We start from the raw sequence: 25,943 nt of genomic DNA, 5'->3' as shown, positions 1-25,943 counted from the left end.
AATAGGGTTTCTGCGTCTTACTTAACAAACCGCTAACCTAATGATTGAACGGCGGTTGGGCTGCAACATGCAGGTTGTCTGCTCCTAGCACACTAGCCCACCAGAAAGTTTTGCACTTCGTCATCTGCACCTACTCAGTCTTTGACAGACACTTTGACGATGAAGAGAGCTCTTTGTGCAAGGCAGATTCGAGATGCAAACTTGGTACTTGAGTACCTTGCTCCGTACTTACATAGAGGTTTCCACTTGCTTGTGCCGAGTCTCCGCTCTTCATGCCCCATAACCTCCGTCCTTCTCCACTCAACGCGGGCAAGGATTCGGAGACTCCCTTATCCAAGGGTTAGAACTTTGAGGACTTCGCCTAAAACTCTAAAACTCTGGACTCTGCCAGCCTCGGCATAGAGCATGTTTGTTCATGGTGTTGTCCTTTTTGGTACTTGACAACACATCGAGGTTGCATATAGTGATTTATGTAAATGTCTCACCGACTGTTGCTAACTCTCTTGAGTATGCACTGCTTCGCACATCTGTCACGCGCTTGTCTCTGACGAAGGGGGCGCTTGCTTATCTAGTCTGGTACTATCCGAACTATATTTGTCGTGGTAATTTGGTTATTCGACTTTCCTGTCTTGGCGGCCATATGATTGAGTCAGCCGTGCTTCATCTCCTTATCACCCTATACAGTCTAGCAGGCAATAAAGCGAGCCGCGTCGACTAGAAAAGAGATCCATACCACTATACTTTTCTTCAAAATATTTGGCTCCGCTTAGCCGGCTGGCTTCGATGAATTGTCAGTCTTGAAGTAATAAGAATGAAAGACATCATCAATGGCCTGAGGTCCCACAGCAAAACTCACCTTCTGCTCTCCAAGCTCCGACCAAACTGTAACATTTTGAGGATCCAAAAGTTTGACTTTATGACTCCATCTGGACACACATCTCGTGTAGTCGTTCCAGCTTTTGGGGACAGCAAAGTTTATTCGTGTCCAGAAAATTTTGTTGAATGCCACTATTCTATTGTTCTGCCGCTAGATACTCTGTGTTCAAGGTTATTGGGCATATGAATAGAATATCAAAGTTGAAGGGCTGTGTGCGTGGTTGTTACATACTCTCAGCAGGGCGCCTAATACGGATCATCGCCAAGACATCAAGCTAATGTAGCGATCAGTGACACCTCCACTAAGTGGCACTATTATTCCCAGTCTCATTTCCATTTCTCTCCGACGTTGCAGCAGCCTGACTCAACATCGTCATAAGTGTGCCCTGTGACCTTTGAGACAACAACCAACACTTGCTATCTCTTTGCGTTGAATTGACTTTTTGTTCTCACCGGTCCGGTAACTATTGGCGATGCAACAGCACCAAGGCGTCATCACAAGTCGCTATTTGGTACACAAACACACTTGTTGCTTGAGATGGATGCTGGCCCGGCCCTCTTCCGCAGTGGTCCACAGGCTGTTCCGCTCCAGTTCCAACTCCAGATCTCTTTGTCCCGAAAAACATGTGGGGGATCATGATCCATGTGATTGTCGATGCCAACCCTGACGCTCCGGAGTTATGGCTACCCACCTGAGCCAGACCAGGCCATGCCCTGGGTGCATGGTGAAGCACAAGAGAATTGGCGAGCTACGCGCCGGGTCAACTACATAAGATTCCCGTCCATGGAGCGGCAAAGTCACGAATCAAAAGGCTAATGGAACACTTTAGCCTCTCGTCCCCAGCTTCAGTTTGATTTCGCATCACATTTCACAACCGTCGATGTCACAGTGGCCGACTAGTACCTTGGCCTTGCCAAAGAGGAGCCACCTTTTCCTACATGGCATGGCGAATCGCCGCCTGATGGTTGAGCCAGACGCTTTTCTCAGTTTCTGCTGACGTTGTGATTGTAAACTGTCAGTTTTAAACAACCATTCATTATCTTGAGTTCCACTCGCCCTGTCATGTAATTTCCACGAACCGTGCACTACTGGACTAGGTGTGTCCACCGCTGCTTCATCGCCAAACTCTATTGTCAAGCACCAATTGTTCTCCCTGCTTTGTTGGATTGCTTGCCTCCCTGTTTGCTTGCTAAGCCTTTACTACGTAGTACGTGAACTGGATGCTCCACGTTTTGTTTGAGCCGTTGGGTTGATCATTGCAGGGATCCCTTGCACAGGCAATCGCAGGCATAGTTGATTGCCATCTATCCGTACCTGGGCATCTCGATTTTTATTTTATTTTGGCTTTTCTCTTACGGTAGACAGTTTATTTATCTCGCTGATGGCGAATTGATTGCCGTTCTGGGCCGTCACAATAAGCAAACAGTGCATCTCAACGGCCCGGGTTTCAGGGCTTGGGCTAAGAAAAAGAGAAAAAAAAAGAAAAGAAAATGAGTAGGGGGGAAAACACCAAAAACCCAAATCAAGGTTTGAATCACGAGAACGAGAACGGTGAATGACATCTCGCGTGCGTCTAAACATTGCAAGGCCAACAGCGGATCACACTATCAGGCCCGCTTCTCGGAGCCGCTGTTTGGCGCCGATTAGGTGATGCACATTACATCCGTGTGTGTGTGTATGTAGTGCCTATCACGGAAGGTGATGATGTATGGGAAATTCAGGAATTCGAGGGAGTGAGCCTGTAAAAGGCAGGTTTTTCTCCAAACTCCAAGGTGGACAATGCTCAATCACAAGTCTCCATGCATATCATCAAGCCCACCTTATCGAAAACCGCGGAACAAAGCCAACCCTGGTAAGTCCCACCGCTAAGAGTCAGGCACTCGAAACAATCGCCAACCTAAGTGGCCGTTATTCCCGTTCACTAAAGCCCGCCCCAATTCTTTGATTACTGCAGGGGGGTCAACGTTACCTGAACCTTGAATTTGAACCCTGACTTTCTTGACCTGTCATGCATGGATTAATGGAAACATGAGCGCCCGGGACTAGCTCCAATTCTGGATATTCAGAGACAATAGGATCTTTTTACTTTCGCACCAACGAAGATCTCCACTTCCTCCGAACGGGTTTCTTTCCAGTCTTTTATAGATCCCCGAAATCATGAGGATCCTTTCGCAACTCGCTCGGTCTTTGCTATGACATCGGCCAGGGCAAAGTCAATCTGCTAGCAAACTGACTCTTGAGCCTGAATCGTACGCCGTGGGTCAAACATGGTTGAGACAGGCTGCCAAATCCACAACCAACGGCCCTTCCAGAACTTCTAGCCGCCTTCTTCTCTTCCTGTTGTCCACAATTGACGCCCCGCTCGCTGCTTGGTGAATTTCTTGGCGTTTCGAGGCTCATTCTGGAGTTCTAGCCGCCATCTCGAGAGAATCTCAAACAAAGCCCCGTGGGAGCACATGGCGTTGTTCAAAACGTTGCGGTTGCAGATCTATCGGCGCACTATCCTCCTCTGGACGAAAGGCACGCCAAGCTTCTTACGACCATTGTTGAAAGTCTGGGCTTCTTCACACCTGTTTCCTATTGTGCGATTCAGATCACTCCTATTCGACGCCTCCATGTTAGAGTTCAATGGCTTATGCCATCCGAAGCCAGTTCCTGGATACGCTTCCAACTACAGTAATTCTGTTGGCTGATCACTGGCTCGGTGCAGCCGATTTTGCTGGATCTGTCTGAGGCCCGGATGTTTCATCCCGTGTGATTCAGCCACAGGAAACAAATGCTCAGATGTGTGCTTCAGAAGTAAGGAGTTGTACTATACAATCAAGTCTATCCGTCAATAATTCCAGCCAACACCAAGGACTATACTAATTATACAAATACCGTGTAAGTGGCTTACACTCCAAGCCAAGCGTTTCAGAAATGGACCGTTTCTGTGTTTGGAGGCTTGTGAGTTTCCAGTCTCGAACCGTTTAGATGCCATCTTTGACCAGCTAAGCCTTCTTCTTTCCGATCTTATAGCCCCATGATCGAAGGATCTTGACGACCTTGGGTGTTAAGGCGGCCGTTAACGGCACTCGAATGAAGATGAAGCTCTTGTGAATCGCGTACGCCAGCGCCAGCTGAGTTGCTAAACCTGTCGCAGATTGAGTCGTTAGCCTTTCTCACCAACTGAGCAAGCGTTCTCTACTCCCCACATCACGAGCAGTTAGGAGTGATGGGAAGCATCTAATGCATGCGCCCAGGGGCAAAATCTAATGATAGTACTCACTAGCATCGGTACGATTGCGTTCCTCAGCCTTCTCGACACCCCATGTGGCCATCTCCATCTTGTCACTGATATCGTCATCGCCAAGTGCTCTCGCCTCAGCCTTCTTGAACGACTGCCAGTAGGTGTGCCAGGCCTCCCGAACAGTATCGGGAATCATCTGCTTGATTGACGACATCACACGATGTTCGACCTCGCCTAATTGCGCCGGCGGCATCAGTTAGCAACCCACTGAGAAAAAAGATCCGCACGACCTCGTTGACGGATCTGGGTGAGGCCGCGGCAATATCTTACCGATTTTATCAGCGCCAACCATTCTAACAAACAGGAAGCAGAATGGGAAGTCGAGAACGGTCAGCCCGAGGTAAACGCCAACAGTCACCCAGCCGTATTCCTTTGTAAGCTTCTTAAGTTTGGCGGTGAGGCCCTTTGGTTCCTCGGCTTGGCCAACGGTCGGCTTCTTGTTTGTCTTGCGCTTTGTGGTAAATCGAAAACCACGCCTTAATACGCCTTGGAGCATGCCTGGTGTTGTCGTAGAACCGATCCCGAAGCGAGCGCTCCTCAGTCTGGCCATTACACTATCCCAAGGGATGGCCTTCCATCTCAAAAGCTGACGCGCGGTCTTGTTTTGCGCCTGTGATGTAAAGAGTCTTCTCCATGCGCCATTCCAGGCTGCCTGTTGAGCTGGTTGGCTGAAGGCCCGCAAAGGCGCACGCACGCCGCGAACAGGTTGTCTTAACATGATTGTAAAATGAAGTCTCTTTAGTCACAAAATCTAATGCCCTCCTGACTCGTGGGTTTACAGTCGAAGAGAACGTGGTTGAGAAACTTCGTGATCGGCCGAAACGGATGAGAGGCGATAATTAATCGTAACTGGTCGGAGCTTTCGGATTTAATGTGTTGGATTCAAGGAATTATAAGATGCGGGAAACCAGCCAGATTCATAATCAGAACATCGTGACTCTTGATAATGAATTTGCAAACCGTAATCAGGTTATCTTGCCGTTTTCTCCCGAACTCGTTTGGTAGCAGGCAGCCCGTCGTTCGAGAGAAATTTCTGGAGGTTCGGCGAGGTGACGATGATGCGAAATTGCGCCACGATCAAGTCCAGGTTAAGCCACAAGTCGCTTTCGTGGCTGTGGCATCACGTGTTTCCTCATCACCAATGTACCTTAGCCTTGGAGGTAGAGAGCAACTGAGATCTTCTCATCACAGCCATCCTTTACTCTGCAAAGCAAGTGACTCATTTTGAAACGGTTTTTCGGGTGAATAAATCCTTCAGCGACTTTGTGAAGTTCCGTCGAGTGCATTGTCTGAACCCCCAAGTCTCGGGCCAGGTCTTCAGGATGAGGTTACCAAGTTGTACGAGCAGAAGATGGGGACTGTCTCAAGCTATGATTGCCTAATTCTGAAGCTGACGATTGTATGGAATATCTTGTTACCTTTGCCGTATTTGCGTATGCAGCTATATTGGGGTATCATCGGTAAGATACTAAAGTAGTTGGTGAATATAACCTACAACTGAGAATAATTCAGTAAATAACTTCGACCACAGTTCAACTGAACACTTCTAAACACAAGCTAAAATTGAGTCCGTAAACCCTTTGTGTCTTGAAGGTCTCGTCTTCTCGGTTCCATGATAGGATCTCGTGTTGTTATTAAACATTTCTCGCCTTCCAAGTCGCTTGATGTAAGTCAGGGGTAGCATGGCTCTGAGTTACTACTAATTGTCAAATCGCATCTGGAACATAATCTGCAGTGCAACATTGCATGGTGGTTTTCATATTTAACTCTGTTCGGGAAAGAGCGAAGAGGCGTCATGGTACTCTGCATCTTGGCGTATGACGGCCATTGTGTGATGGTGCTGCAAGTGGCTGCTCAGAAATATGAAGGGAACATGGTTTTACTCTCGTCGACTACACACAGAGGTATCAGGGGGGTTCCTATTCGAATCGTCATCTCCACATTAAGACATACAAAGAAACTTGCATAGGTACAGTTCAGCTCAGTGTCCAATACAAGGAAGTTGCCCGAAGAAACCAACTGTTGCGAGCACTGCTTGGCAGTGATATCGACTCTCGATCGGTATTGTATCACTTCACTTGACGTTCTTCCCCGACTCTTTTTCAAGCAGCTCCTATACCTCTTGACTCAAGGTACCTTCGTGCAATTCCAACTTTATTTGCCGGCATATGTACGTAATGTACCTACTTAGGCATGGTACATATGAAGTGAGCCTTCCTCTCTCATTCTTTGCCAGCTCGTCCACTCACTCATTTTTCAGCTCTCACAATCAAACTCTTACAACCTCATTTCTCGATCACGTTTCTATACTTGGACTTGACGAGTCCATTTTGGCAGAAGAATGAAGGTGTTCGAGTGACATACTACAGATAAAGGATTCCGACCCTATTTCGACAAACTTTCAGCCGCATTCGCCCATCACTGTCTCCTTGCGAATTCTCCGGTTTCTCTTCACACTCAACGGATGGGCTGAGTTGATAACAGCCAATTTCCCACTCATCACCGCTGGACAGAGCCATTGATTAGCTTCATCTCACTCGTTACACTCTAATCACATCAAATGCTAACCATGCCAGCTACCATCACATACGGCAAGAAGAGAAACAGAGTTATTCTGAGGACGCTGGGAACACGTCGCCAAAGAGCCATACCAAAACCTTTACTACCTGATCGGTTGCGTATGTTATCCCACATGTCTTCCCCGGTGAATTTCTAACTGTTTTAGAAGCAGAGTTCCATATAAACAACCCCCCCAAGCAAGCATCCCGGAAGAGAGAAATGGTTGATTCGCAAACTGCGGAAGAAATGGCAAGCTGGTTACTAGACGATGCCACACCAGAGCCCCTCTCCAGTAGAGGAGAGAACTTGTCTCCAAAAAAGCGCCGGACCACTACCCCGAGGAACTCGCTTTCGATTGATAGCAGTCAAGCTATCTCGCCGCTGGACCTCCCTTCACCTATCAAAACACCACTCAGAGCTTTAGATAATCACCCTCGGACCTCCCGCATGGGCAAGCACTCGCCACCGAAAGCCCTGGGAAGAGTTCCTAGACGAGCTGCCACGACTGGTAGACACACGGATACGTCACAAAAGCGACCAAGTACAAGCTTACAACGCCGCCATGGGCCTACGAGATCGCTGTCTTATGACCCCCTCAAGTTTCACCCTACGAAAGACTTCGCAGCGGCAACATCTGTGGCGTTCAATACCTGTGACAAGAATGCGAGAAACCGTGTTGCAGAAGGGTGCCAGATTCCTCACATCCAAAACCGGTGTGCCGCTGAAGAAATTACTGGAAAACTGGCCGCTATGCTGGCCGCTACCAATGCACTTAAGCCTCCGCCACAACAGGCCAACTGCTCGACCTCAAGATTCGGGCGTATGGTACCGTCGAAAGTACGTGCAAAAGTCTCGAATGCTTGGGATCGCTTCCATCCAAAAGTCATGAATCACGAAGAAACACAAGCTCCGGCCTTCCCCCCCTCAGGCGATGAACAAAGCGATAGGTGGATTCGAGGGAGCATTGTTCTTACTCCTCGCTCACATGCACCAACTGAGAACGCATCTCCGATTAGTAACATTGAGCTCCGCTTGAATGAAGGGGGCAACCTCAATAAAAGCAAAGTCCAGCAAATCGTTGGAGGTCGCGTTAACAGAAAACCATTAGCAGACGATGGGAAGTCCCTCAGAAATGGAAAACTTGTGGAGGATCCATTCTCTGAACGAGCTGATAGGCGAGCTCTAACATGTTTCGAAAACCGGCTGAAGCAAGGTTCAAACGATGGTCAAAAGACGCCTCCCCCTTCGCTGTGCAATCCATTCGAATCCGAGAAGGGATTCGACGACAACATTGAAGATAGGTTCTTGAACAGTACACCAGTCGGATCTTCAACACCTCGGATTCTAATCGTGCGGCCATCAACATCGAGCAGTGGCTGCTGCTCCGCGTTAAGCGATATGCACACACCAGAAAAGCATTGTAATGAGAAACTGGGATCTTTATCGACGTCTGGCCGAAAAGAAATCGGGCAACACCACTTTTCGGGCCATAAGCTTTTGGATCCTGGTGACGATGTATTGGTTAACTCGGTCACTCAAGCTCGACGACTTTCGGAGAAAGCGAATAGAAACTTGCATATCTCTAACAGGATGAAGAAACATCCGTCACCCAGCAAAGAAGCTCTAGAAAAGTTGGATCTCCAACTCCAGCAGTATACTCATGTTCGTGTCTCTGAACCTGTCAAGCACGATATGAATGAGCTTGGAATGGAATCTATGGACGCAAGCCCTTCCCTGAAGGCATATGAAAGGAAGAGATTGAGCTTGACTCGTCTATCGGTCACCAATATTGACGAGCTGGTTGATCCAGTGTGCGGGAATGTTCACCACCGCCGAGGCTCCTCAACATCAATGCTCCAATTGGTACGAAGCCCCTACGTGCTACAAAATTCGGTCAAGTTGCACAAGGACATTCGGCTGGCGCCACCTTATCGCCCAGCTGGTGTTTCCCCTTCTGATGTGGACGAGTTACATTAGCAAGTTTGGGGCACACGGCCATAGCCAGTGAACCTTTGCGGTGGTCTGAAATCATCGCAGGTGATGGAAGCCCATGAGAATACTGGCACAATTTGTAATCAAGGAAGGGGCCAAAACAACAGCAACCATTCTTATATGTATTAAAAGCAGGCCCAAAGGCTATGTGGTTAGGGCGAGCTGCGAGATTGTGATAAAGTCACCGGCGGCGGCAATGCGGATTTGTGCTTGTTTGTAGCAGTATAATAGATCATACTATTCTTCTCAACTCCCAGTAGAGGGTATCATCGCTATCATAATCATACATGTTCGTGTATAAGTTCATTGTCCGTTATTCCATACTCCGTTTGACTTCCAGGATTTCCTGTATCCTCGTATCACTTGATGACCACTTAACATGACAAGTTACTTGGGATGTTTAATAGCGGTGGTGGCGCGCACCACGACCATCGGTGCCACGCATGCGTCGAGTGCCAGCAGCCTTTAATGAAGTTAGTATACCATTAACCCAAGAGCTGTGAGAACGAACATACCTTGACGCCAGGTCGGCGAGTCAAACTACCCTTGAGCTTGAGGAGGGCACCGCTGACCTTGTCCTTCATGGAAGGTCGGCGCTGGTGGTGATGAACAGGTGCAGTGGTCGTGGCATGAGTTCGTCGACCAGCACCGCCGCCAAACATGCCGCGGCGACGGGGCTTCGTGGTTGTGGTTGTGGTTGTTGTAGTATGACGGTGAGAATGGGCCGGGGCACGGCGACGGGTGCTAAAGATGGAGCGACGGGGCGCGGTGTGACGGTGAGTTCGTGTGAGAGGCATATTGAATGGTAGATTGTATGGTAGATTGGGTATAGATGAGTGTTTAACGTGGATTGAAGGGAGAGTCAATAGTGTGTGTTAGTGTTAGTGTTTGTGCTTTTGTGGCTGTTGTATTGATGATTCTGATGCCAATATTGAGAATGGCTGCAACAGGATATTATATACACATTTGAATGGTTGCGCAACATAACGTTCTTGAGCATGGAACCATGCTTGGCCAAGAATTATTGCATCACCTATTACGATCATTGATGAAATACGTAGAGCAACCTGGTCAGCGGATCTCGTTGTCTGCAGATCCAAAAGAGTTGATACAACTATTAACTAGTATGCTACAGTTCTAACTTGGACCCTGAAAGAGGGAATGGCCATAGGACCCTTGATGAGGAGCAAAACTTGGAAATACAGTACACGTAGGGAACGAATCGGCTCTTGGCCTACAGGACAGTGGCGGAACTGACGTTTTAGAGATGTACTGAAGCGTCACTAGATGGGGTGCAATGGAGTTTAATTGGTAGGCGGGTAGCGGACCCTTGCTCAAGATGCAGGGTCCAACGGGTTCCAAGACAGGGGGTCCTGGTGGTGGAGGTGATGTCATAGGGCTGCAGATGATTTTTAGGGAGTTGCATTAGATTCTGGATGAGGTGCTCAGTCGAAAATGACTGGCTTAACAAAGTTGAGAGAGGAGGAGTATGTGAAAGTTGGTTATTGTTACGTCTATTAATAGGACCTATCATTTCTTGTCCATCCAAGTGAGATTTCGAGATGAAATGATGATGATGATGAGCAAGATCGAGATGGGCAGGAAGATCAACTATGACAGGATTACCTAGAAGGGAATACCCAATATTTCCAACTTACTTAGGTCCCTTAGGTCGCGGTATCGAGCCATATATGTGATCAACTCAACGTATCCTACCATAGACGCAATAGAGATCGTAACATTGTACGGTGGAACACCTCATTTTAGCCAACTTGAACCATTTCCAATACGACTCTGCCCAGTCTTCAGTAGGTGGCATCGGCCATGGCATCGCTAAGCCCGCAAGTTCTTCTTGATGGTCTCCAGATCCTTGGTTGAGAACCCAAGGCCCTTCACGTAGCCACCCCATCCTCCATACTCGGCTTCAACACCTTGACCAAAGGCCTTCCAAAAGCTCGGGCGTAGGCTAACCATGTTCCAAAAGCCAGGCTCCTCAGTGCCCCTCACGTCAATGTTTGCCAAGATGAACACGAGTAGACGCTCGCGGGCTGGCTCGATTCCGATCCGTGATAGCATGTAATCGAAAATGACGTCTTCTTGCTTTGTGCCGGCAAGGGTCTGCAGGAGCCCTGCCATGACGCCTGTGCGGTCACGGCCAGCTATAGCTCAGTTTTACGGTTAGTTTCACACCTTTGAACAGAAACATGCTTTCCTACCTGTGCAGTGAAAGAGAAAGGGCTCGTTCGGTCTGTCCCTCACGTGTTCGAGGACTGCTCGGATAGAGGGTTTGTACGCCGCTATGACAGCCATCAGCTGCTCCCTCCAAGCAGTTCTGCCATCATCAACAGCAAAGTCGGCGGGACTAGGCTGAGGGTATTCAGCAACACGCTCGCAGAAGACAAACTTGACACCGGTTATTTCTGGACTGGGATACGTAGCTCGCTCTTCCTTGCTGCGAAGATCAAAAACAGCTTTGACATTGGCAGTGAGCCAGGCCATAGCTTCTGGGTCGGCGGCGGCGGCGTCAAGCATACCAGAACGGAAGATATGCCCAGGACGTATGGCGCTGCCAGGAACAGCACCCAGGTCGCGGAGGTTGATGATCGATTCAGTAGGGATGAAAGGTTTGGAGTTGAAAGCGGCCGTGAGGGTGTCGGCTGGAAGGGGCTCTCGAACGTGAACAGCCACGATGGACTCGAGTTCAGCTCGCGAGAGAGCCATGTTTGGGTTTGTTCTTTTCTTGTTTATAGGTGGCGAGATTGTAAAGATGACAGTTATCGTTACTGCTGTTGCTGATGTGATAGAGATGGATAGGAAGCTTCCGAAAAAGTCAAGCCGACACTGTCGGATCAAGTCTGCCAGTGCCATGCGGTTATATAGGCAGTTCTAGGGAGGCATCTAAAGATATAGATAGGTTGCCTACTCAGTGTATCAGCCCCGGCAGCATCTTTTCTGCCGTAAGGTATTCAGCCAGTAATTATTGCAAGTCATCACAAATACGGACTCCAAGTCTCTGTCGCCCATCATTTGAAGACCAGTGGAGCTTGGTGTTTGAGAGCGAGCCATAGAGCTGCTATTCGCAGCACTCATGTATCCTTGAAATTATATCACATGGGTTCACAGTTGTGAAATTAACCAGAGCTTAAGAGAATCTGGTGTGGTGATTCAATCAAGGTACGAATCAATGTGGAGAGCTAGGACTCCGGGGTAAGCTCACGATCAAGATACAACGGGGCAAGGATCCCTGGCTGACACAAATCTTTTTCATACAGTTAATGGTAGGAACGTACCTTATATGCGATGATTCTAGGCGGTTATATCTTATAAGGAAATACTAGGTATTTTCTTTTCCATGATGCGTATCTAAATCAAAGTTCGAGACGCAAACCTCTTTCCACGTATCATGCAACTTCCCCACAAAGATTCAATGAAATCCTTATCGATAACACGCAGCTATCAAATCATGGCTCCCACATCATTCCAACAATCGCTATCTCTAAAAGATCCGATGCCTTTACAAAACTGGGCTCTGTTATTTACATCAGGATTAGCAGTTCAATTATAAGTCACGCGTTCGACGATGGCTGTCACAGGCTCTTTGGTCAGATGGGGACTCGTCCTGCCCCTCATAGTCGTCGCTTTTGCAGTTGCGTACCGTCTTCAACAGCCACTCACAGCTTCGGACGAGGAAGATTTAGCAACATATTGTTATAAATCCATCCGGACACATGATCCTGAGAACGCTGAAGCTCAATGTTTCACTGTTGCGGATGGCGTCTTTACTGCTGTTGGCCCACGAGATGCTGATCAGTCGATGATAGATGGTTATGTGATCCCAGGACTCTGGGATGGACATGGTCACTTGCTCCAGTACGGGGAGTTCCTCCACTCTGTTGATTTGTTCGGTGCCCAATCTCTCGCGGAGGTGCGTACGAGGATCAAAGACTATATCTCTGCCAACCCTGGAGCCGGATCGAAAGATAATTGGGTTCGCGGAGTTGGATGGGATCAGACCTTTTTTGGGCGTATGCCTACAGCTGTGAGATACTCATATCTATTAGCTTCCCGCCATACACTAAGAAGTTTCATAGGCAGATATCACGCAGGATACAGAGCTCAGCAGCATCTATCTCATGCTTGATCGCATTGATGTTCACTGCACTTGGGTTTCCCAGCCTGTTCTCGATCTCCTTCCATCAGACCTCCCTGAAGCTGTCCCGGGAGGTGAGATCATCCGCGACCCTGGCCTCGGTGTCTTCTGCGATAACGCCATGGACATGGTCATCTCAATTTGGCCTCAACCTGGCCGGGACTTCAAGGCTCGTGCAGTCAAGACTGCCATGAAGCGCCTTAACGAGGTTGGTCTTGTTGGCATGCACGATGCTGGAGCAACTCCAGACACTTTGAATCTCTACAACGAGCTCTCTTCGGGAGACGACTGGACCCTTCGTGTCTATGCAATGTTGGAATGTCCTCAGCGTAACTCGTACTGCCCAGAGGTAGCTGTCAAGTTCGCCCGAGACGATGATCGCTTTGCAGTTCAGAGTGTCAAACTATTTGCGGGTATGTGTCTCCTTCAAAATCATCTAAGGTGGTGGTTAACCTCGGACAGACGGCGCTCTCGGAAGTTGGGGCAGCGCCATGCTCGACCCATACTCCGATCACCCGTGGACATCAGGCTCGCTCCTTATCAACGCCTCTGCTCTTACTGATGTGACCAAGCGCTGGGCTGCCGACGGATACCAGGTCAATATCCATGCTATCGGTGATCTTGCCAATCGTAACGCTGTTGACGCTCTTGAGGCGGCTCTTGTCCAGCAATGTCTTCATGAGGCTACTGCTCAGGGTGCATATCCTTCGACTCTGGACCAGTCCGTAAATGGGTCTCACGACCAGATTGAAGCACGTGCTGCTTGTCAAGCTCGTCATCGCTTTCGCATTGAGCACGCCCAAATAATTCACCCAGCAGATCAGCGACGGATTCTAGAACTCGGCATCATTCCCTCAATCCAACCCACACATGCAACATCAGACATGAAGTATGCTCTTGCTCGTCTCGGTAAGGACCGTCTCTCGTCCTCCGCCTACCGGATGCGTTCTGTTCTTCCTGCCCATCCGATTCTGGGTAGCGATTTTCCTGTCGAGCCCCCCAACCCATTCCAGGGCATCTACGCCGCCGTAACCCGTCGAAGCCCGCATACGGGTCGTGGAACAGACGATAGCCCTGATGGCTGGCACACAGAAGAGGCATTGAGCTTAGATGAAGCGATGTGGGGATTCACGGGAGCTCCTGCTTATGGGGCCTTTCTTGATAGTCGCGCTGGTGTCATCCGCGAGGGTGCTTTAGCTGATTGGGTGGTCCTTGATACCCCTATTGAGTCTTATGATATAGATGATTTACGCACCCTAAAGGTTAAGGAGACATGGGTGGCAGGCAAACAGGTGTATGCACGATCTAACGATGACTAGAAAGCCGGCCCTATTTACCATAAGGAAAAAACCATCAAGAAGAGGACCCAAGAGTTTGGGTAATTGCCAAGTTAGACATAGCCGATGTACACATGATAAAGCTAGAAATAAAAGTTGTATTTTGTTGATCTCTCTGCACCTATATTCGCACACAAAATGATCTAACAGTTCTTTTAATATGGTACTGTTATAGCAACTGAATGGAACGCCTGGATGCCACCAAGTCACGACATCTCATAGACCTCTCCCGGGATGAAAGAAACGGACTCCCACCTCTGTCCCTTGTGTGATAGAAATCAACCACCCAAACGCCGCGGAATAGGTCTTCGGAACGAAGACCAGCCTCTGTAGAACCAAAACTTGCAAGACGCTAACCTCCAACGCCGAATATCACGAATCAGTTTTCTTCTGGTGCCATGAACTCTAGTCCGACTTAACAGTAAGTTTGTTTTCCCACCATTTTGCGAATTTGACCGTTGGGATATCGACCGCTCGCCAGAATACATCAGCCCACCAAAAGATAGTTGGAATCACAAAGAGCGAGCTCAGGACAAAACCAGCAGTGAAGCGGTGCCCCTCGGTGCCCGTCACGCTATAGCACCATTTTTCGAAATGATATCCAACGGCATGGATGGCGGGTCCATGCATAAGATAAAGGGCATAGGAGATCTTGCCCAAGTACTGCACGAAGGCCGAGTTGAATACGCGCTGCCAGTTAGACGAGCGGCTCACTGCGAGAACAAACATAACAGCACCCGTACATTGCCAGTATCTGTACTTCTCGGCCGCCCACCACTTAGGAATCAGCGACGTAAGGTAGATCCAGCCCGGTGTTCGATCACCGCCCTCATCGGGTTGGCTCATAAGATATAAGCTTGCGACACTGAAAATTGCCCAGAAAGCGCTCTGGTACCAACGGCCGTGATTAGACTGGATCTTCTCCTCGACGGGGAGGGCAGGAGGTGAGACGTGGGCGCCGCGGATAAGATCAATCTCAGCCAGGACCATGCCGCAGAGGAACATGAGAAATTCCCAACGGGAATTACGGTAGGTAAAGAGCATTATACCGGCAACTGTGATGAATCGGTACTGACTTCGAAGTCGAGCAGTGGCTATTAGGGTGAGGAAGAGATACAGCGAGCAACGAAACTCAACAGGGATGGTCCACAGATGCTGGTCATAGTCTAGATGAATGGTTAGTAGGGTTTGTTTAAGTGGATGATTTGACTTACTGGTGCTTCCACCGTGGGTCTTCCAGCCGAAGACATGGACAAAATCGAACATATCCTTTGCCCATTCTGCGAACTGAGCATAGTTTGTAGGGAGACGCGAAGGATGAGGTTCTCTGACGTTCCTCATGAAAGTACGGTCCATGGCAAACTCTCTCGTCCATTCGTAAACACCCAAGCGGATGAAGGAGACGATCATTAGGGTGGAGATGGCGGTTGGAAGGTATAGACGTATGCCTCGTCGGAACACTAGAGAACTCATGGTAGTCGAGAAGTCCTGAGTGTTCCTACCCCGGATGAGCTTGAGAGGTCGATAGGAGAGGGCATATCCTGAGATGACAAAGAAAAGACAGACGGCTGGAGGGCCCTGATACCACAATCGGATAATTGGTAGCTTCAAGACGTTGTAGTGGGCATCGTCACAGCCCCAGCCTTTGGCGATGACGAATGCCTGGTAGAAGAAATGACAGAACAAGACGACAAGGGCGGCAACACCTCGCATACCGTCGAGGTAGGCTGTAGGAGCGAGCTTGGTCGGTCGAATCTGTTCACGAGCATGTCGTCCCTGTAGATAACTGGGAACGAAGAACCAGGCGAAGCGAACTAGGTAAACTCTCCAGGGGGTTGAACGAACGTAGTCCACAGGAGCGAGAATGGGGCCGGCCCATTTCTCAAAGTGAAGCCGATGGTGGTCTTGATCATCTCGACCACTGTCACTGTCAACGTCGGAGACAGACCTGTTGTCGAGCAACCCCATCTTCTCCTCGTCAGATAGTGAGTGTATCGAATGAGAATGACGACTCATAGTTGAAAGTTCAGAGATCTTTTGGACGGTCCTGAGATGGCAGAGATGGAAAACGAGGAAGGAAGTGGCCTAGGACGCAAGGTAGGAAGGAAAGAGGGCGTGAGTTACCAAGTGGAAGCGTGGAACAAAAAATGACATAAATGGAAGGAGTGTGATAATCTTTCAATCACCGGTACAGGAAACAAATAGAACAGTTTTGACCAAAGTAAAACAAAAACTGGAGGAAATCTGGACGAGTGTTTGCCGAGAGATCAGCTGTGGAGGAGGAAACGAGGAGGAGAGTGAGGACTAGAGATGCCAAGAGATGGCCACCAGGGGATCTCTTGTAGTCTCTGTAGGTACTGAAGAAACACGGCCGTTGATGTAGAGAACAAAGGACGACGACGACGACGACGACGAAGAGAAGGAAACAAGGAAAGGCAAACTATGGTATACATAGTGTTGGGATTGGGAGTCAGGGTTATACAGTATCTCACAGTGTCACTGCTATACAAGTGACAGACACCTGCAGTTCCCGTTCCAGCTTCAGCTCCAGATGTTCACACGAACGGACAGAGACGGCCTATCAACTCGCACCGTCCCATGAACCAAACGTCTATCACTGGAGACACGCTGTGTTTCAACGTCTCCATTCGCCTTGAAACGCCCTGCTTCGCTTCCTCATATGCATACATAATAGTATAATACAGGTTATAAATGCCATGAATGCATATCCACATTGCCCACCATTCTACCGATCTTCGACAGTTCAAGCCGCACACTAGTCAGGACCAGGGGCAAAGAATGGAGATCTGCAGCATCTTTGTGGAGTTTTTATAGCAAAAGATGGTTGATGATTGCATGACAAGTGCTTGATATGATGCCGATAACCGATTTTTTCCTCAGATATCAGTTTAAGCATGAAATAGAAAGTGTCAAGATGCTAGAATTTCATAACGTTCTATCATTGTATAAGGTAGGCAGATGGATAATGCGGCTTAAAGAAACGCACCTAAAACATCATATGTGTATCAAAGACGACAGAGGTTTCCGAAGGCTGCCGCTTACAAAGACAATGCCATGATACCTTTATTTTCCACGCCATGGTGAGACATCTATTTTAAAACTGGTGTCGATTCAGGTAAGTAATAAGCATTGGCTAAGAAAAAGCCAAGGTTTTTACCCCTGTAAATCTGCCTGTTTCTTTATTTCCGTCTATTGGATAACTTTAACTGCATACCTTTTTTCGCAGGATTATTCTTGACTTCTTAATATTTCGATTGTTGTTGCACATACTCCAGTAATTATAGACTCTCAGATATTTTTCAAATCGACGACTCTATTATTCTTCTTCATATGCATTATTTCGCCCTGACGTCGAACCCGCTCTAACTTGGACCCACCACACAAGTATGATAACGCCCAAACGATCCCGCCAGGCCCAATTATTTCCAACATGTAGGGTTCCAGATACTGGGATGCTCCCTCGGAAACGCGCGTACGTAAGGTACTATAGCCTCCCCTACCCTTTCAACTGCTATGGATATCTAGACTGGTGATGCAGGCATTCCACCGGTGCACCAGATATTGTCTCATCTGAACAGTACAGAGCTTCAAGGGTTGCATATAAATGTTTGGCTCGGCTAAGCGGCTTCGACTTTACGGCAGAGCCATTGAGGAACAGCACATCCTCAGTTACGCAAGATGAGAGATCCGCCCTGATGATCACACGGCCCATCATCATCTATCATCTGCGCCACTTCAAGCTGCCATCTAAGACGACTGGTCGGCAGCACACAAGGTAGTATTCCCGGCGTTACAGCTCGTCTAAATTCCCGGTGAAGCGTAACTCAAACACGACACCATCCTAAACTGTAAAAGAGCCATAACCTCTAGCATAACTCATGCGGCCAGCTAATTCGAGCTCTATGTGAACCCAGACATCATTGAGGATACTAACTTGGTGCGTAGTCGATCAACACTTGGCAAACTAGTTGGTTCGTTTGTTGGTTCGTCCTGACTTCGATCTCAAATCCTCTTCTCTGCGGCCGATCTCAATCGTCAACATGAAACAACCAATAAAGCTTGTTTTCCTCTTCGCTCTCTCCGACACGACAACTGGACTCTCATGTGGAGAAAAACTGGGCTCTGCTTCAGGGAAGGGAGAGCTCCCAGCGCGTCAACACGGCGCCTCATGAGCTCACAGCTGACGACGACAAAAACAAGAGGACCCAGATTTCCATCGTAGACGATAGGGGCTGGCGAATAGACAGTGTTCATGTTGCGTCTTGATACCGTATTTTGAATCTATGCATGATGTGTTATGCACTGTACACCTCAGCATCGATGATTTTATATCTGCTTCAGTCTGCCAAATACCGTAAGTAGCTAACTGACCACAAGGTACCAATCCTCACTACCTCGTACCGTAAAACATATAAGCTTGCCAGGTCCTATCTCGCATCTACTAACCTTGCAAACATCGCCCTGTGGACCTGCTTCTGCCCATGGTTTCAAAGTGTGCTGTGATCTACACGACTATCACTATCACGCTTCACTGCCAGCCATCTAGTTTCTCGCCGACCTCATCTTGACAGATGAGCTGAACAGACGACACGTCATCTGTGCTTGCCATTCATCCAAAACCGAACCCCAGCAGCATTAGTAGAGCCTGACAGATACGCTACATTTCCTTTTCATGGCCCACCGCGCTATACAATCTGTACTTGATCGTCGACTCAGCCTGCAGTCCTGTCAACCCATTACCTAGCTATATTTGTTGAAGTTGTTGAGTTTATCGGTGTCATATATGAACAAGCATCAGTGACATCAAGTCAATTGGATTTAACACCAAGTTCGTATGTATATTGTCTTTCATTAGCGAGCGCTTCTTGATTCCATTCGTATAGTCCCTTTTGATGTGATATAATCAAATCCCTTGTTCCCTTCCTTGATTTATGAAACGCCCACATTTTCGTCCAAACACCTGCCAACGCCCTAAGATAAATCTCATTGTATCACATGTAGAATTTGCAATCCCTAGTTTTCGAGCCAGTCGAGGAAGTCAGGGGTGAAGTAGCTGACCACAATAGTAGCGCCAGCTCGAAGAATGCCTTCTGTTGACTCGAAAGCCATTGCCTTGAGATCGAAGACTCCAGCCTTGGCTCCGGCATGTATCATAGCATACTCACCACTGACCTGGTATGCAGCCACGGGAAGATCTTTACCCAGATCCTTGGCATCACTGATAATGTCGAGATACTGACTAGCAGGCTTCACCATAATAATATCGGCTCCCTCATTGATATCTCGCACGATGGCACGTCGTGCGAGGCCACGACCACCGGGAGGAAGCTGGTAGCACTTGCGGTCACCAAATGAAGGTGCTGAGCCGGCGGCATCTCGGAAGGGGCCATACAAGCAGCCTGAGAACTTGGCTGAGTATGACATAAGAACGGTCTTGTGGGCGATTCCCTCCTCAATTAGTTTAAGCTTGATGGCGCGAATGCGGCCGTCGTTCATGTCTGAAGGAGCTACGCAGTGAGCACCAGCCTTAGCATAAGCGATGGCGACATCAGAGATACGGTCGACAGACAACTGGTTGTTCAGACTGCCATCATCACGGAGAATACCGCAGTGGCCATGAGAAGTGTACTCGCAAAGACAGACATCACAGCAGATGAAGAGCTGAGGGAAACGGCGGCGAATGATTTGAATGGCCTTGATGACAGGTCCTTCGGGGTCGTCAGCGGCGGTACCCAGAGCGTCCTTTGTACCAGTTTGCATGGGGACACCAAAGAGCATAACAGAGCGGAGGCCCTTATGAACGAGGGGCTCGAGGAAGGGAATCAGCTTGTCACAGCTGAGCTGGTGCTGGCCGGGTAGAGAAGGGACGAGAATCATGTCGCCTTCGCCGTCGGTGACGAAGAGAGGGTAGATGAGCATGGACTATATACATCCTGTTAGACACCTCGGCCTTAGTGACTAAGGGCTCAATTACGCTACATACCTTTGTGAGTTGGCGCTCGGCCTGCCATGACCGGGCCAGAGGGTGGAAGTAACCACCATGAAGCTGGCTTGAAATGTCGCCGGAAATGCTAACGCTGGTGGCAGCAGTGCTGGTGTAGGACATAGCACGCGAGACGTGTGAAGCTCGGTCATCGAGAGTCGAGACGGATGAGCGGGGGCCGGGGATCTGAGGGCGGCGAGCGCCATTGGAGTCGCGAAGGCTCAAGTCCTGAACAAGGCTGGAGAAAGACATGATGGCGATTACGATTGATGGTGGTTTGGACAGAAGATGGTTGGTTTTGTAAGGATGAAGAGCGAAAGTTTCAGGGCGAAACAGATGGCGGGCCTCGGGCGTAAGGTGGCCAAAAATTCAACGGTCAACTGGGGGTCCTTGTGATGGCGGGACAGGTCGGAAGGATGACGATTGGAAGATGAAACAAAGCAAATCACGAACAGTAAGACAAGGGGTATCGAGAGGATCTGAAGGAGCAGAGTAAGACAAGATGGAAGTTGGGGAGGGAAAAGATAATAAAGGTCGGGTGTTGGGGACTAGAACCTGAGATAGAACAGCAATTGCCAATGAGAGCGCTGGTATAACTGAGCCCGTCAGCGATTTCCTTCTTGCGCATGTGCACGCGGCGTGGTCGGTCAAGTTCGGAAAGTCTGTTCTGCCCAATCAGAGGAATCAATCCACCCCCGACCCCATAATATCGCCCAATCGCTACCGATTGCCACTGGAAAATTTCCTCAACTGTCTTAGCTGAGCTGCGCCGGCGACTGCCGACCTCGCTTCACTGTCATCGAACCAGCAGAGAGACCCTTAAAAACACCTCGGAATCCTTCTGTTTGGGGACATTTCTTACAAGGGTTGACTCGGAGGAACCGTTGTGATGGATTAGACAATTCGATCAATTGTCACCAGATTCTAGTCTTAGGTATGACGGAACTCCGAATTATATGGCAAATCTCCCGGAACGCGTCTAAAGTCTTCCAAAGATCCATTAGATCAATCCATTGACTACCTTATCTCAAGAAGCCGTGGAAAACTGCCAGCCCCAACCCCGCAGGCCAATAACGGCCCCGACTTTTCTAATTCCGTGCCCCGCCCCGCCCTTGACGCTCTTCTTTCCGGCCGCTGCCGGTAGGCCGGAACAAGTGGGGGGTGCTCCGGAGATGCCACCGCAAAGACATGCCATATTACCGAACAAGCTCCTTATCGCGTGATTCAATGTTTGGCATTTCCTCGGATCGTGGAAGCACAGAGAGTCTGATTTCTCGTACTTAGCAATGTTTCTTGATGGCCTATAGGCATGACTTTTGTACCTGCGTTTTGTAGTGCGCAAAGCATTAGATGATGGGGGCCTTGACCCCAAAGCGCTTTACATATAAATCGTTATTAGACTGAAGAACTTCGTCTATCTTGGCATTCCATTCAAGCGAAAACTGAGCATACTAGGCCTGGACGGTTGATTTTGGAATATTTTCAAGCTTCAGCTTGGTCAAGTAACGGTGCAAATATTCAACAGCATCGCTCGCATCGTATGACTCAGGAGTATGGAACCCAGCTCCAGAAAGGTGATCGATCTTACAGCAGAATGCATATTCCCAAGGCGCAGCGAGTACAGTTAAGCCAGGCTCCTCGAAAATGACTTCCCGCTGTTCATATGCTTGCTGCGAGAGCGTTCGTTGTTTATCCTTTGGGATAAAGAATATAGTGCGGTTGTTGAGCCACTCTGAAGTCAATGTCTTGTCCTTCTTTGATGCAGACCGGATGCCCGCCACAAGGTGCTCGAAGTCTTCAGGTGTCAGATTGTCGTTGAAGAAGTCGACATCGTGCGTAGCCTCACGAGACTGCAGATAAATGGTGTTGACTGCGCCGCCAACAGCGATGATGGTGACGTTTCCATGTTTCTTGTTGATCGCAGCCGCCACGTTTGAAAGAGCTGCAAGGAGAGTTTCACGTCGAAAGTTTGGAGCTGGAACATCATGACCAGGCGTCTTCTGGGGAATTAGCTCGCGCAGTGTATCTGCACCTCTTCTCTGCGCCCACCTGGACGCAGCCTGTCCCATGGTGCTGTCGTCGTGCAAAATACAAGCTGTTTAAACGATTATGGGTGATGACCAAAGTTGATGCAGATATTAGAATGGGAGGCTAGGTAATTCAGAGGCGGAAATGTTAGGCAGAGCACTGCAGCTGTGAGCCAGTGCCGGTCAAAGGTGTTGATTCGTGCTCTAGGTATATTACTTTCATTCTTGCATTAGAACGACCTTTTCTCAAACTTAGAACTAACAACTCTAGAAATTCACGTATGGTCAAAAAGGTATGTATGAAGGACATCAATGGAACTTCCGAAGAAATACTTAACACAGACAAGAAAGAATCTAACTGTTTCATAGAAGCGTCCACCATGCCTTGTCTTCCAGCAATCCGTGCTGTCTACCAGAACCTCAACTGTCTCTCTTCTTCTGGCCAAATGCACGATGCTCCGGAAGTTGCTTGGTTGCTCGCTCAACGACATGAGCGCCAGGGAAAGCCAGCGCTTACCAAGGGAAAGAACCCTGTCGCGTCCCTCTACCGAATGTACGAGTACCTCGTCGTTGGATATACCGCCGGGCTTCGCTCTGAGATGGAGTACTTCTTCAAACAATCTACATGGTCTGTGAAGGCTATCCCGGATCCTGAAGATACAGACCCAGCCCGCTATGCGATCCTTGCTGTTCTCACCCACTACCTCGCAAAGGTCTTCAACCGACTCATTGAAAGAGGCTTACCACGGGGATGTCCTGCGATCATTGCTGGTGCAGAAGCCGAGGCGGAACTGCGTGCCCGTGAAGTAGTTCTTGAACTTCAACCATCCTGGGCCAAGGCTGTGCGTCGTCTGGATGAGCCGATCACCATCCCAAACTCTTCTGGTGAAACGCCAGAGGACAGGTTCCGAAGCGCCGAGTTTCTGGCTATGAACATAATTGTTACTGAGCCACATGTGGCCTTTGTTTAGGGCGGAAATCATGGCACTCAGGTGCTCTTTTAGTCACTTCGACAAGAAAATTAAATAATAACTTTGATTGGTTGTCTCTTCTCATTATCTCTTAGTCCGCCAACCATTGCTGGGTTCACAAGCTGACAGGTCGTCGTCACCTGCTTCTTTCTCGTTGGTAGCGATCTCAAAAACTCCTTGAATAGCTTCATTAAACTCCATAAGTTTCCATCACATAAAGCCTTCTCATATGTCTTCTGAAGTCTATCAAAAACCACAGATTCCTACCCATATCCTTCATGTACATGCCCGAAAACATGCAGCAGAGGACGGGTGCGCCAAAGCGCTTGAAGAAGATAATAACATCCGAGATTTAGATCGAGATGGGCAAAAGGAGGGCCGTGAGTGACGAGAACATCAATATCGTTCGGAACAGTACCTGACCAAACATCTTTGCTTCGCGGGTATTGAAACGACCAGTTTCCGTGGCGAGGTGATAGAGGGCATCCATATATCTTCAAACTTCGTCCGCTGTCGCAGGTAACGGTTGTGGTGTCATTCTCAAGATAAATGCAGTCTCCCCAGTCTAGGCATTCTCCTTCAGCTGCTGCTTGCCCCCGACGATCACAGCCTTGATCGAGCAGTAAGTCGTGGTTTCCTGCCACGACAACCTTGTGTGTGTGTGGTTGAGAGTTGAGCCAAGCAATAGTAGCCTTTAGCTCTCCTAACGATCCTGACTGTGTAAGATCTCCGGCGTGAATGAGTATATCTCCGAAGGGTAGATGAGGTTGAGAATTATGCGTGTCTGATATGCACACAACAGAGATGGGATTTGCGGGAGGCTCGTGGATAATGCGACGACGAGTGTATAAGAAATGCGCAAGAAATATGCACGGGTTAGACCAGAATTCTTGCCATTTGGTGGGACGTGGACGATTCAACAATACGTCGAGGTCGGTTTTCTGTGTGCCGAAAAGCATTCTGTTGGTGAGTAATGGATGAAGCACAGAAAACAAAATGCTTCTGAGAATAATGGTACATACCTTATATAAGAAGGTACCTACCTTACCTTTAGGTTTATTGCAGCGATGTAACTTTAGGCATCAACAAGCAGAGCCATAACTGAAGCCTTTGTCCCAGGCCGGCGTTATCCAGTTCTGTGAACCTTTTTCTGACTTAGGTTGCCGACTCAGATACATATCAAGTCTAAGGCTTGTGATACAAAACTCTGAATACAAATGGTGCGTGAAAAGAAGCCCGCCAAACTGAGGTGGGCAGTGTTCAATTACCATACTATAGGTACATTGCCCGGGATTCGAGTAGGTAGACAGGGAGTTGCATGCCATAAGCCTCCAGAGTTTTGGTTTATCGTTTTGATAGCATCTTAATTCCTCTTTGGCTAGCTCTCGTCAGTTGCTGACCACGCTCTTAAGACACAGTGGATTGACTCAACCATGGAAACGGGAATGCAATAACAGAAATTGAAATGAGAAGTCAAGCTGATGTATGGATTATTCCTTATCGGAGGACTGGAAAACAAAAAGCGAATCTGAACAGATAAATATAGAGTACGGAATATCTCCCATCATCAAAGGGACCAGCTGTAGCTGTCATAGGCAACGTCGTTTCTCGGAAGTTCATCACCTATCATGCTGGGCATCAGAAGACACTGCGAGGTCCCATTTCTTGATATCAAGCACTGGGCTCATAGTTGTACACTACCATTTGACCTGCAGGCCGTTGTGCTCTACTTTCAGGACCGTCACCTGTTAAACGCACAGTTTGTTGTCCTCCGCGCATACACACTTTCTGTTTCATACAGAGAAGGTGGCCGTCTCTCCGCCGGCATTCTTATCGATGCCAAATGTCCATACCGATTTCTTTTTGTTTGCATAAGGTAGGTAAGTCTCTGGTGCTCTTCACTGTGCAGGCGTTGCTGTTCTTTTCGTCTTTGTCTCCAACGCTAAACCATCTGCTTCTGTCTCGGATCTTCGTCGACCAAAAGTCCCGCTGCTGTCCCATCAGCCTCCTACATATACTCATCAGTTGTGTGAACTGTTATCCTTCAAGCCGCACCAAAACTCCTGCCATGTCGGTGAGCACTGTGTTGGATTAAGAGCACTTGGCACTGAGTTGTTTCTTGGTCCGCCCTTTTCACTAAAGTTAGCATTGCATGATGTGAGTGCACCTCTATCCATATTCTTACCGTTATTCGAAGCAGCCTCTGCAGCCTCGGCTAGGATGACGAAACTGAATGTGAAGGGGGGCCTGATGGTGCTAGAGATGCCACAGTTGGCGGTATCGTGGGAACGGAGGGTGCCACTTGAGAAGACACCTCCCGAACCCAAGATTGCACACGATGTGAGGTGCCCGAGTGAGATGTTCTCTTCCTAGACCTCTTGTGCTTGCGCGATGCTTTGTCGATCTGGGTTTTCTTGGAATCAATCGGCCACGGGAGCCAAGAATCCCAGCACAGAAGGGCAAGGAAGTCAGTTGGGAGTCTCGGCTTAGGCTTGGGACGATGATGGCAGCGCTTCTTCTTTTTGTTGGCCCCCGACTCCATGCCGTATAGGTCCTCAGTAGCCCTGGTGCCTGTCTCCGGCCTACTGCTCTTATCATGATGACTTTTGCTGTGGTGGCCCTTGGCATGACTGTTGCTATGCTGGCCCTCACTGTAATGGCTTTTGCAGTTGCTTGCCCCTCCTCTGGAGTCATCGCCAGTCATGATCCTTCGTTTATAAGTCCAATGTTGGTATAT

General features: G+C 48.7%; 10 protein-coding genes across 13 annotated transcripts; 3 read left to right on the top strand and 7 right to left on the bottom strand.

Annotated features, from left to right (window-relative positions):
* Positions 1–2,443: 2,443 nt before the first annotated feature.
* On the bottom strand, positions 2,444–5,232 carry FOXG_05451 (uncharacterized protein). Its single transcript, XM_018383736.1, has 3 exons — positions 4,437–5,232; positions 4,146–4,340; positions 2,444–4,010 (listed from the first exon to the last, which is right to left on the bottom strand). The coding sequence occupies exons 1-3, from the start codon at positions 4,882–4,884 to the stop codon at positions 3,868–3,870; spliced, it is 786 nt and encodes a 261-aa protein (XP_018240728.1). The 5' UTR covers positions 4,885–5,232; the 3' UTR covers positions 2,444–3,867.
* A 1,503-nt stretch (positions 5,233–6,735) lies between these two features.
* FOXG_05450 (uncharacterized protein) lies at positions 6,736–8,702 on the top strand (the record flags this gene model as incomplete). Its single annotated transcript, XM_018383735.1, has 2 exons — positions 6,736–6,844; positions 6,892–8,702. 2 exons carry the CDS (start codon positions 6,736–6,738, stop codon positions 8,700–8,702), a joined length of 1,920 nt encoding a protein of 639 aa, XP_018240727.1.
* Positions 8,703–8,898: 196 nt separating this feature from the next.
* Positions 8,899–9,827, bottom strand: FOXG_05449 (uncharacterized protein). Its single transcript, XM_018383734.1, has 2 exons — positions 9,233–9,827; positions 8,899–9,180 (listed from the first exon to the last, which is right to left on the bottom strand). The coding sequence occupies exons 1-2, from the start codon at positions 9,512–9,514 to the stop codon at positions 9,118–9,120; spliced, it is 345 nt and encodes a 114-aa protein (XP_018240726.1). The 5' UTR covers positions 9,515–9,827; the 3' UTR covers positions 8,899–9,117.
* Positions 9,828–10,198: 371 nt separating this feature from the next.
* On the bottom strand, positions 10,199–12,070 carry FOXG_05448 (uncharacterized protein). 2 transcript variants are annotated; one of them, XM_018383733.1, is made up of 3 exons: positions 12,008–12,070; positions 10,934–11,911; positions 10,199–10,876 (listed from the first exon to the last, which is right to left on the bottom strand). In XM_018383733.1, exons 2-3 carry the CDS (start codon positions 11,583–11,585, stop codon positions 10,551–10,553), a joined length of 978 nt encoding a protein of 325 aa, XP_018240725.1. In that variant the 5' UTR covers positions 11,586–11,911; positions 12,008–12,070; the 3' UTR covers positions 10,199–10,550. The 2 variants fall into 2 exon arrangements, with proteins under 2 accessions (XP_018240725.1, XP_018240724.1); XM_018383732.1 differs by having other exon boundaries at positions 10,934–12,070.
* A 104-nt stretch (positions 12,071–12,174) lies between these two features.
* On the top strand, positions 12,175–14,332 carry FOXG_05447 (amidohydrolase ytcJ-like). Of its 2 annotated transcripts, XM_018383730.1 has the most exons (3): positions 12,175–12,756; positions 12,809–13,280; positions 13,330–14,332. In XM_018383730.1, the coding sequence occupies exons 1-3, from the start codon at positions 12,298–12,300 to the stop codon at positions 14,184–14,186; spliced, it is 1,788 nt and encodes a 595-aa protein (XP_018240722.1). In that variant the 5' UTR covers positions 12,175–12,297; the 3' UTR covers positions 14,187–14,332. The 2 variants fall into 2 exon arrangements, with proteins under 2 accessions (XP_018240722.1, XP_018240723.1); XM_018383731.1 differs by having other exon boundaries at positions 12,175–13,280.
* Positions 14,288–17,316, bottom strand: FOXG_05446 (uncharacterized protein). The gene is made up of 2 exons (XM_018383729.1): positions 15,419–17,316; positions 14,288–15,370 (listed from the first exon to the last, which is right to left on the bottom strand). Exons 1-2 carry the CDS (start codon positions 16,218–16,220, stop codon positions 14,610–14,612), a joined length of 1,563 nt encoding a protein of 520 aa, XP_018240721.1. The 5' UTR covers positions 16,221–17,316; the 3' UTR covers positions 14,288–14,609.
* A 178-nt stretch (positions 17,317–17,494) lies between these two features.
* On the bottom strand, positions 17,495–21,083 carry FOXG_05445 (delta-aminolevulinic acid dehydratase). Its single transcript, XM_018383728.1, has 2 exons — positions 20,209–21,083; positions 17,495–20,147 (listed from the first exon to the last, which is right to left on the bottom strand). The coding sequence occupies exons 1-2, from the start codon at positions 20,458–20,460 to the stop codon at positions 19,239–19,241; spliced, it is 1,161 nt and encodes a 386-aa protein (XP_018240720.1). The 5' UTR covers positions 20,461–21,083; the 3' UTR covers positions 17,495–19,238.
* A 172-nt stretch (positions 21,084–21,255) lies between these two features.
* FOXG_05443 (uncharacterized protein) lies at positions 21,256–24,252 on the top strand. Of its 2 annotated transcripts, XM_018383726.1 has the most exons (3): positions 21,256–22,443; positions 22,507–22,528; positions 22,605–23,618. In XM_018383726.1, the coding sequence occupies exon 3, from the start codon at positions 22,616–22,618 to the stop codon at positions 23,204–23,206; it is 591 nt and encodes a 196-aa protein (XP_018240718.1). In that variant the 5' UTR covers positions 21,256–22,443; positions 22,507–22,528; positions 22,605–22,615; the 3' UTR covers positions 23,207–23,618. The 2 variants fall into 2 exon arrangements, with proteins under 2 accessions (XP_018240718.1, XP_018240717.1); XM_018383725.1 differs by having other exon boundaries at positions 21,256–22,528; positions 22,605–24,252.
* On the bottom strand, positions 21,288–22,455 carry FOXG_05444 (uncharacterized protein). Its single transcript, XM_018383727.1, has 2 exons — positions 21,531–22,455; positions 21,288–21,474 (listed from the first exon to the last, which is right to left on the bottom strand). Exon 1 carries the CDS (start codon positions 22,275–22,277, stop codon positions 21,660–21,662), a length of 618 nt encoding a protein of 205 aa, XP_018240719.1. The 5' UTR covers positions 22,278–22,455; the 3' UTR covers positions 21,288–21,474; positions 21,531–21,659.
* Positions 24,253–25,421: 1,169 nt separating the features above from the next.
* On the bottom strand, positions 25,422–25,910 carry FOXG_19061 (uncharacterized protein; the record flags this gene model as incomplete). Its single annotated transcript, XM_018399242.1, has 1 exon — positions 25,422–25,910. The coding sequence occupies one exon, from the start codon at positions 25,908–25,910 to the stop codon at positions 25,422–25,424; it is 489 nt and encodes a 162-aa protein (XP_018240716.1).
* Between the last annotated feature and the right edge of the window lie 33 nt (positions 25,911–25,943).

Source organism: Fusarium oxysporum, chromosome 7, assembly GCF_000149955.1.
Source record: "Fusarium oxysporum f. sp. lycopersici 4287 chromosome 7, whole genome shotgun sequence".
Lineage (NCBI taxonomy): Eukaryota > Fungi > Ascomycota > Sordariomycetes > Hypocreales > Nectriaceae > Fusarium > Fusarium oxysporum.
The sequence above is the reverse complement of the archived record's forward strand: the minus strand, read 5'-3'. Positions and strand labels throughout refer to the sequence as shown.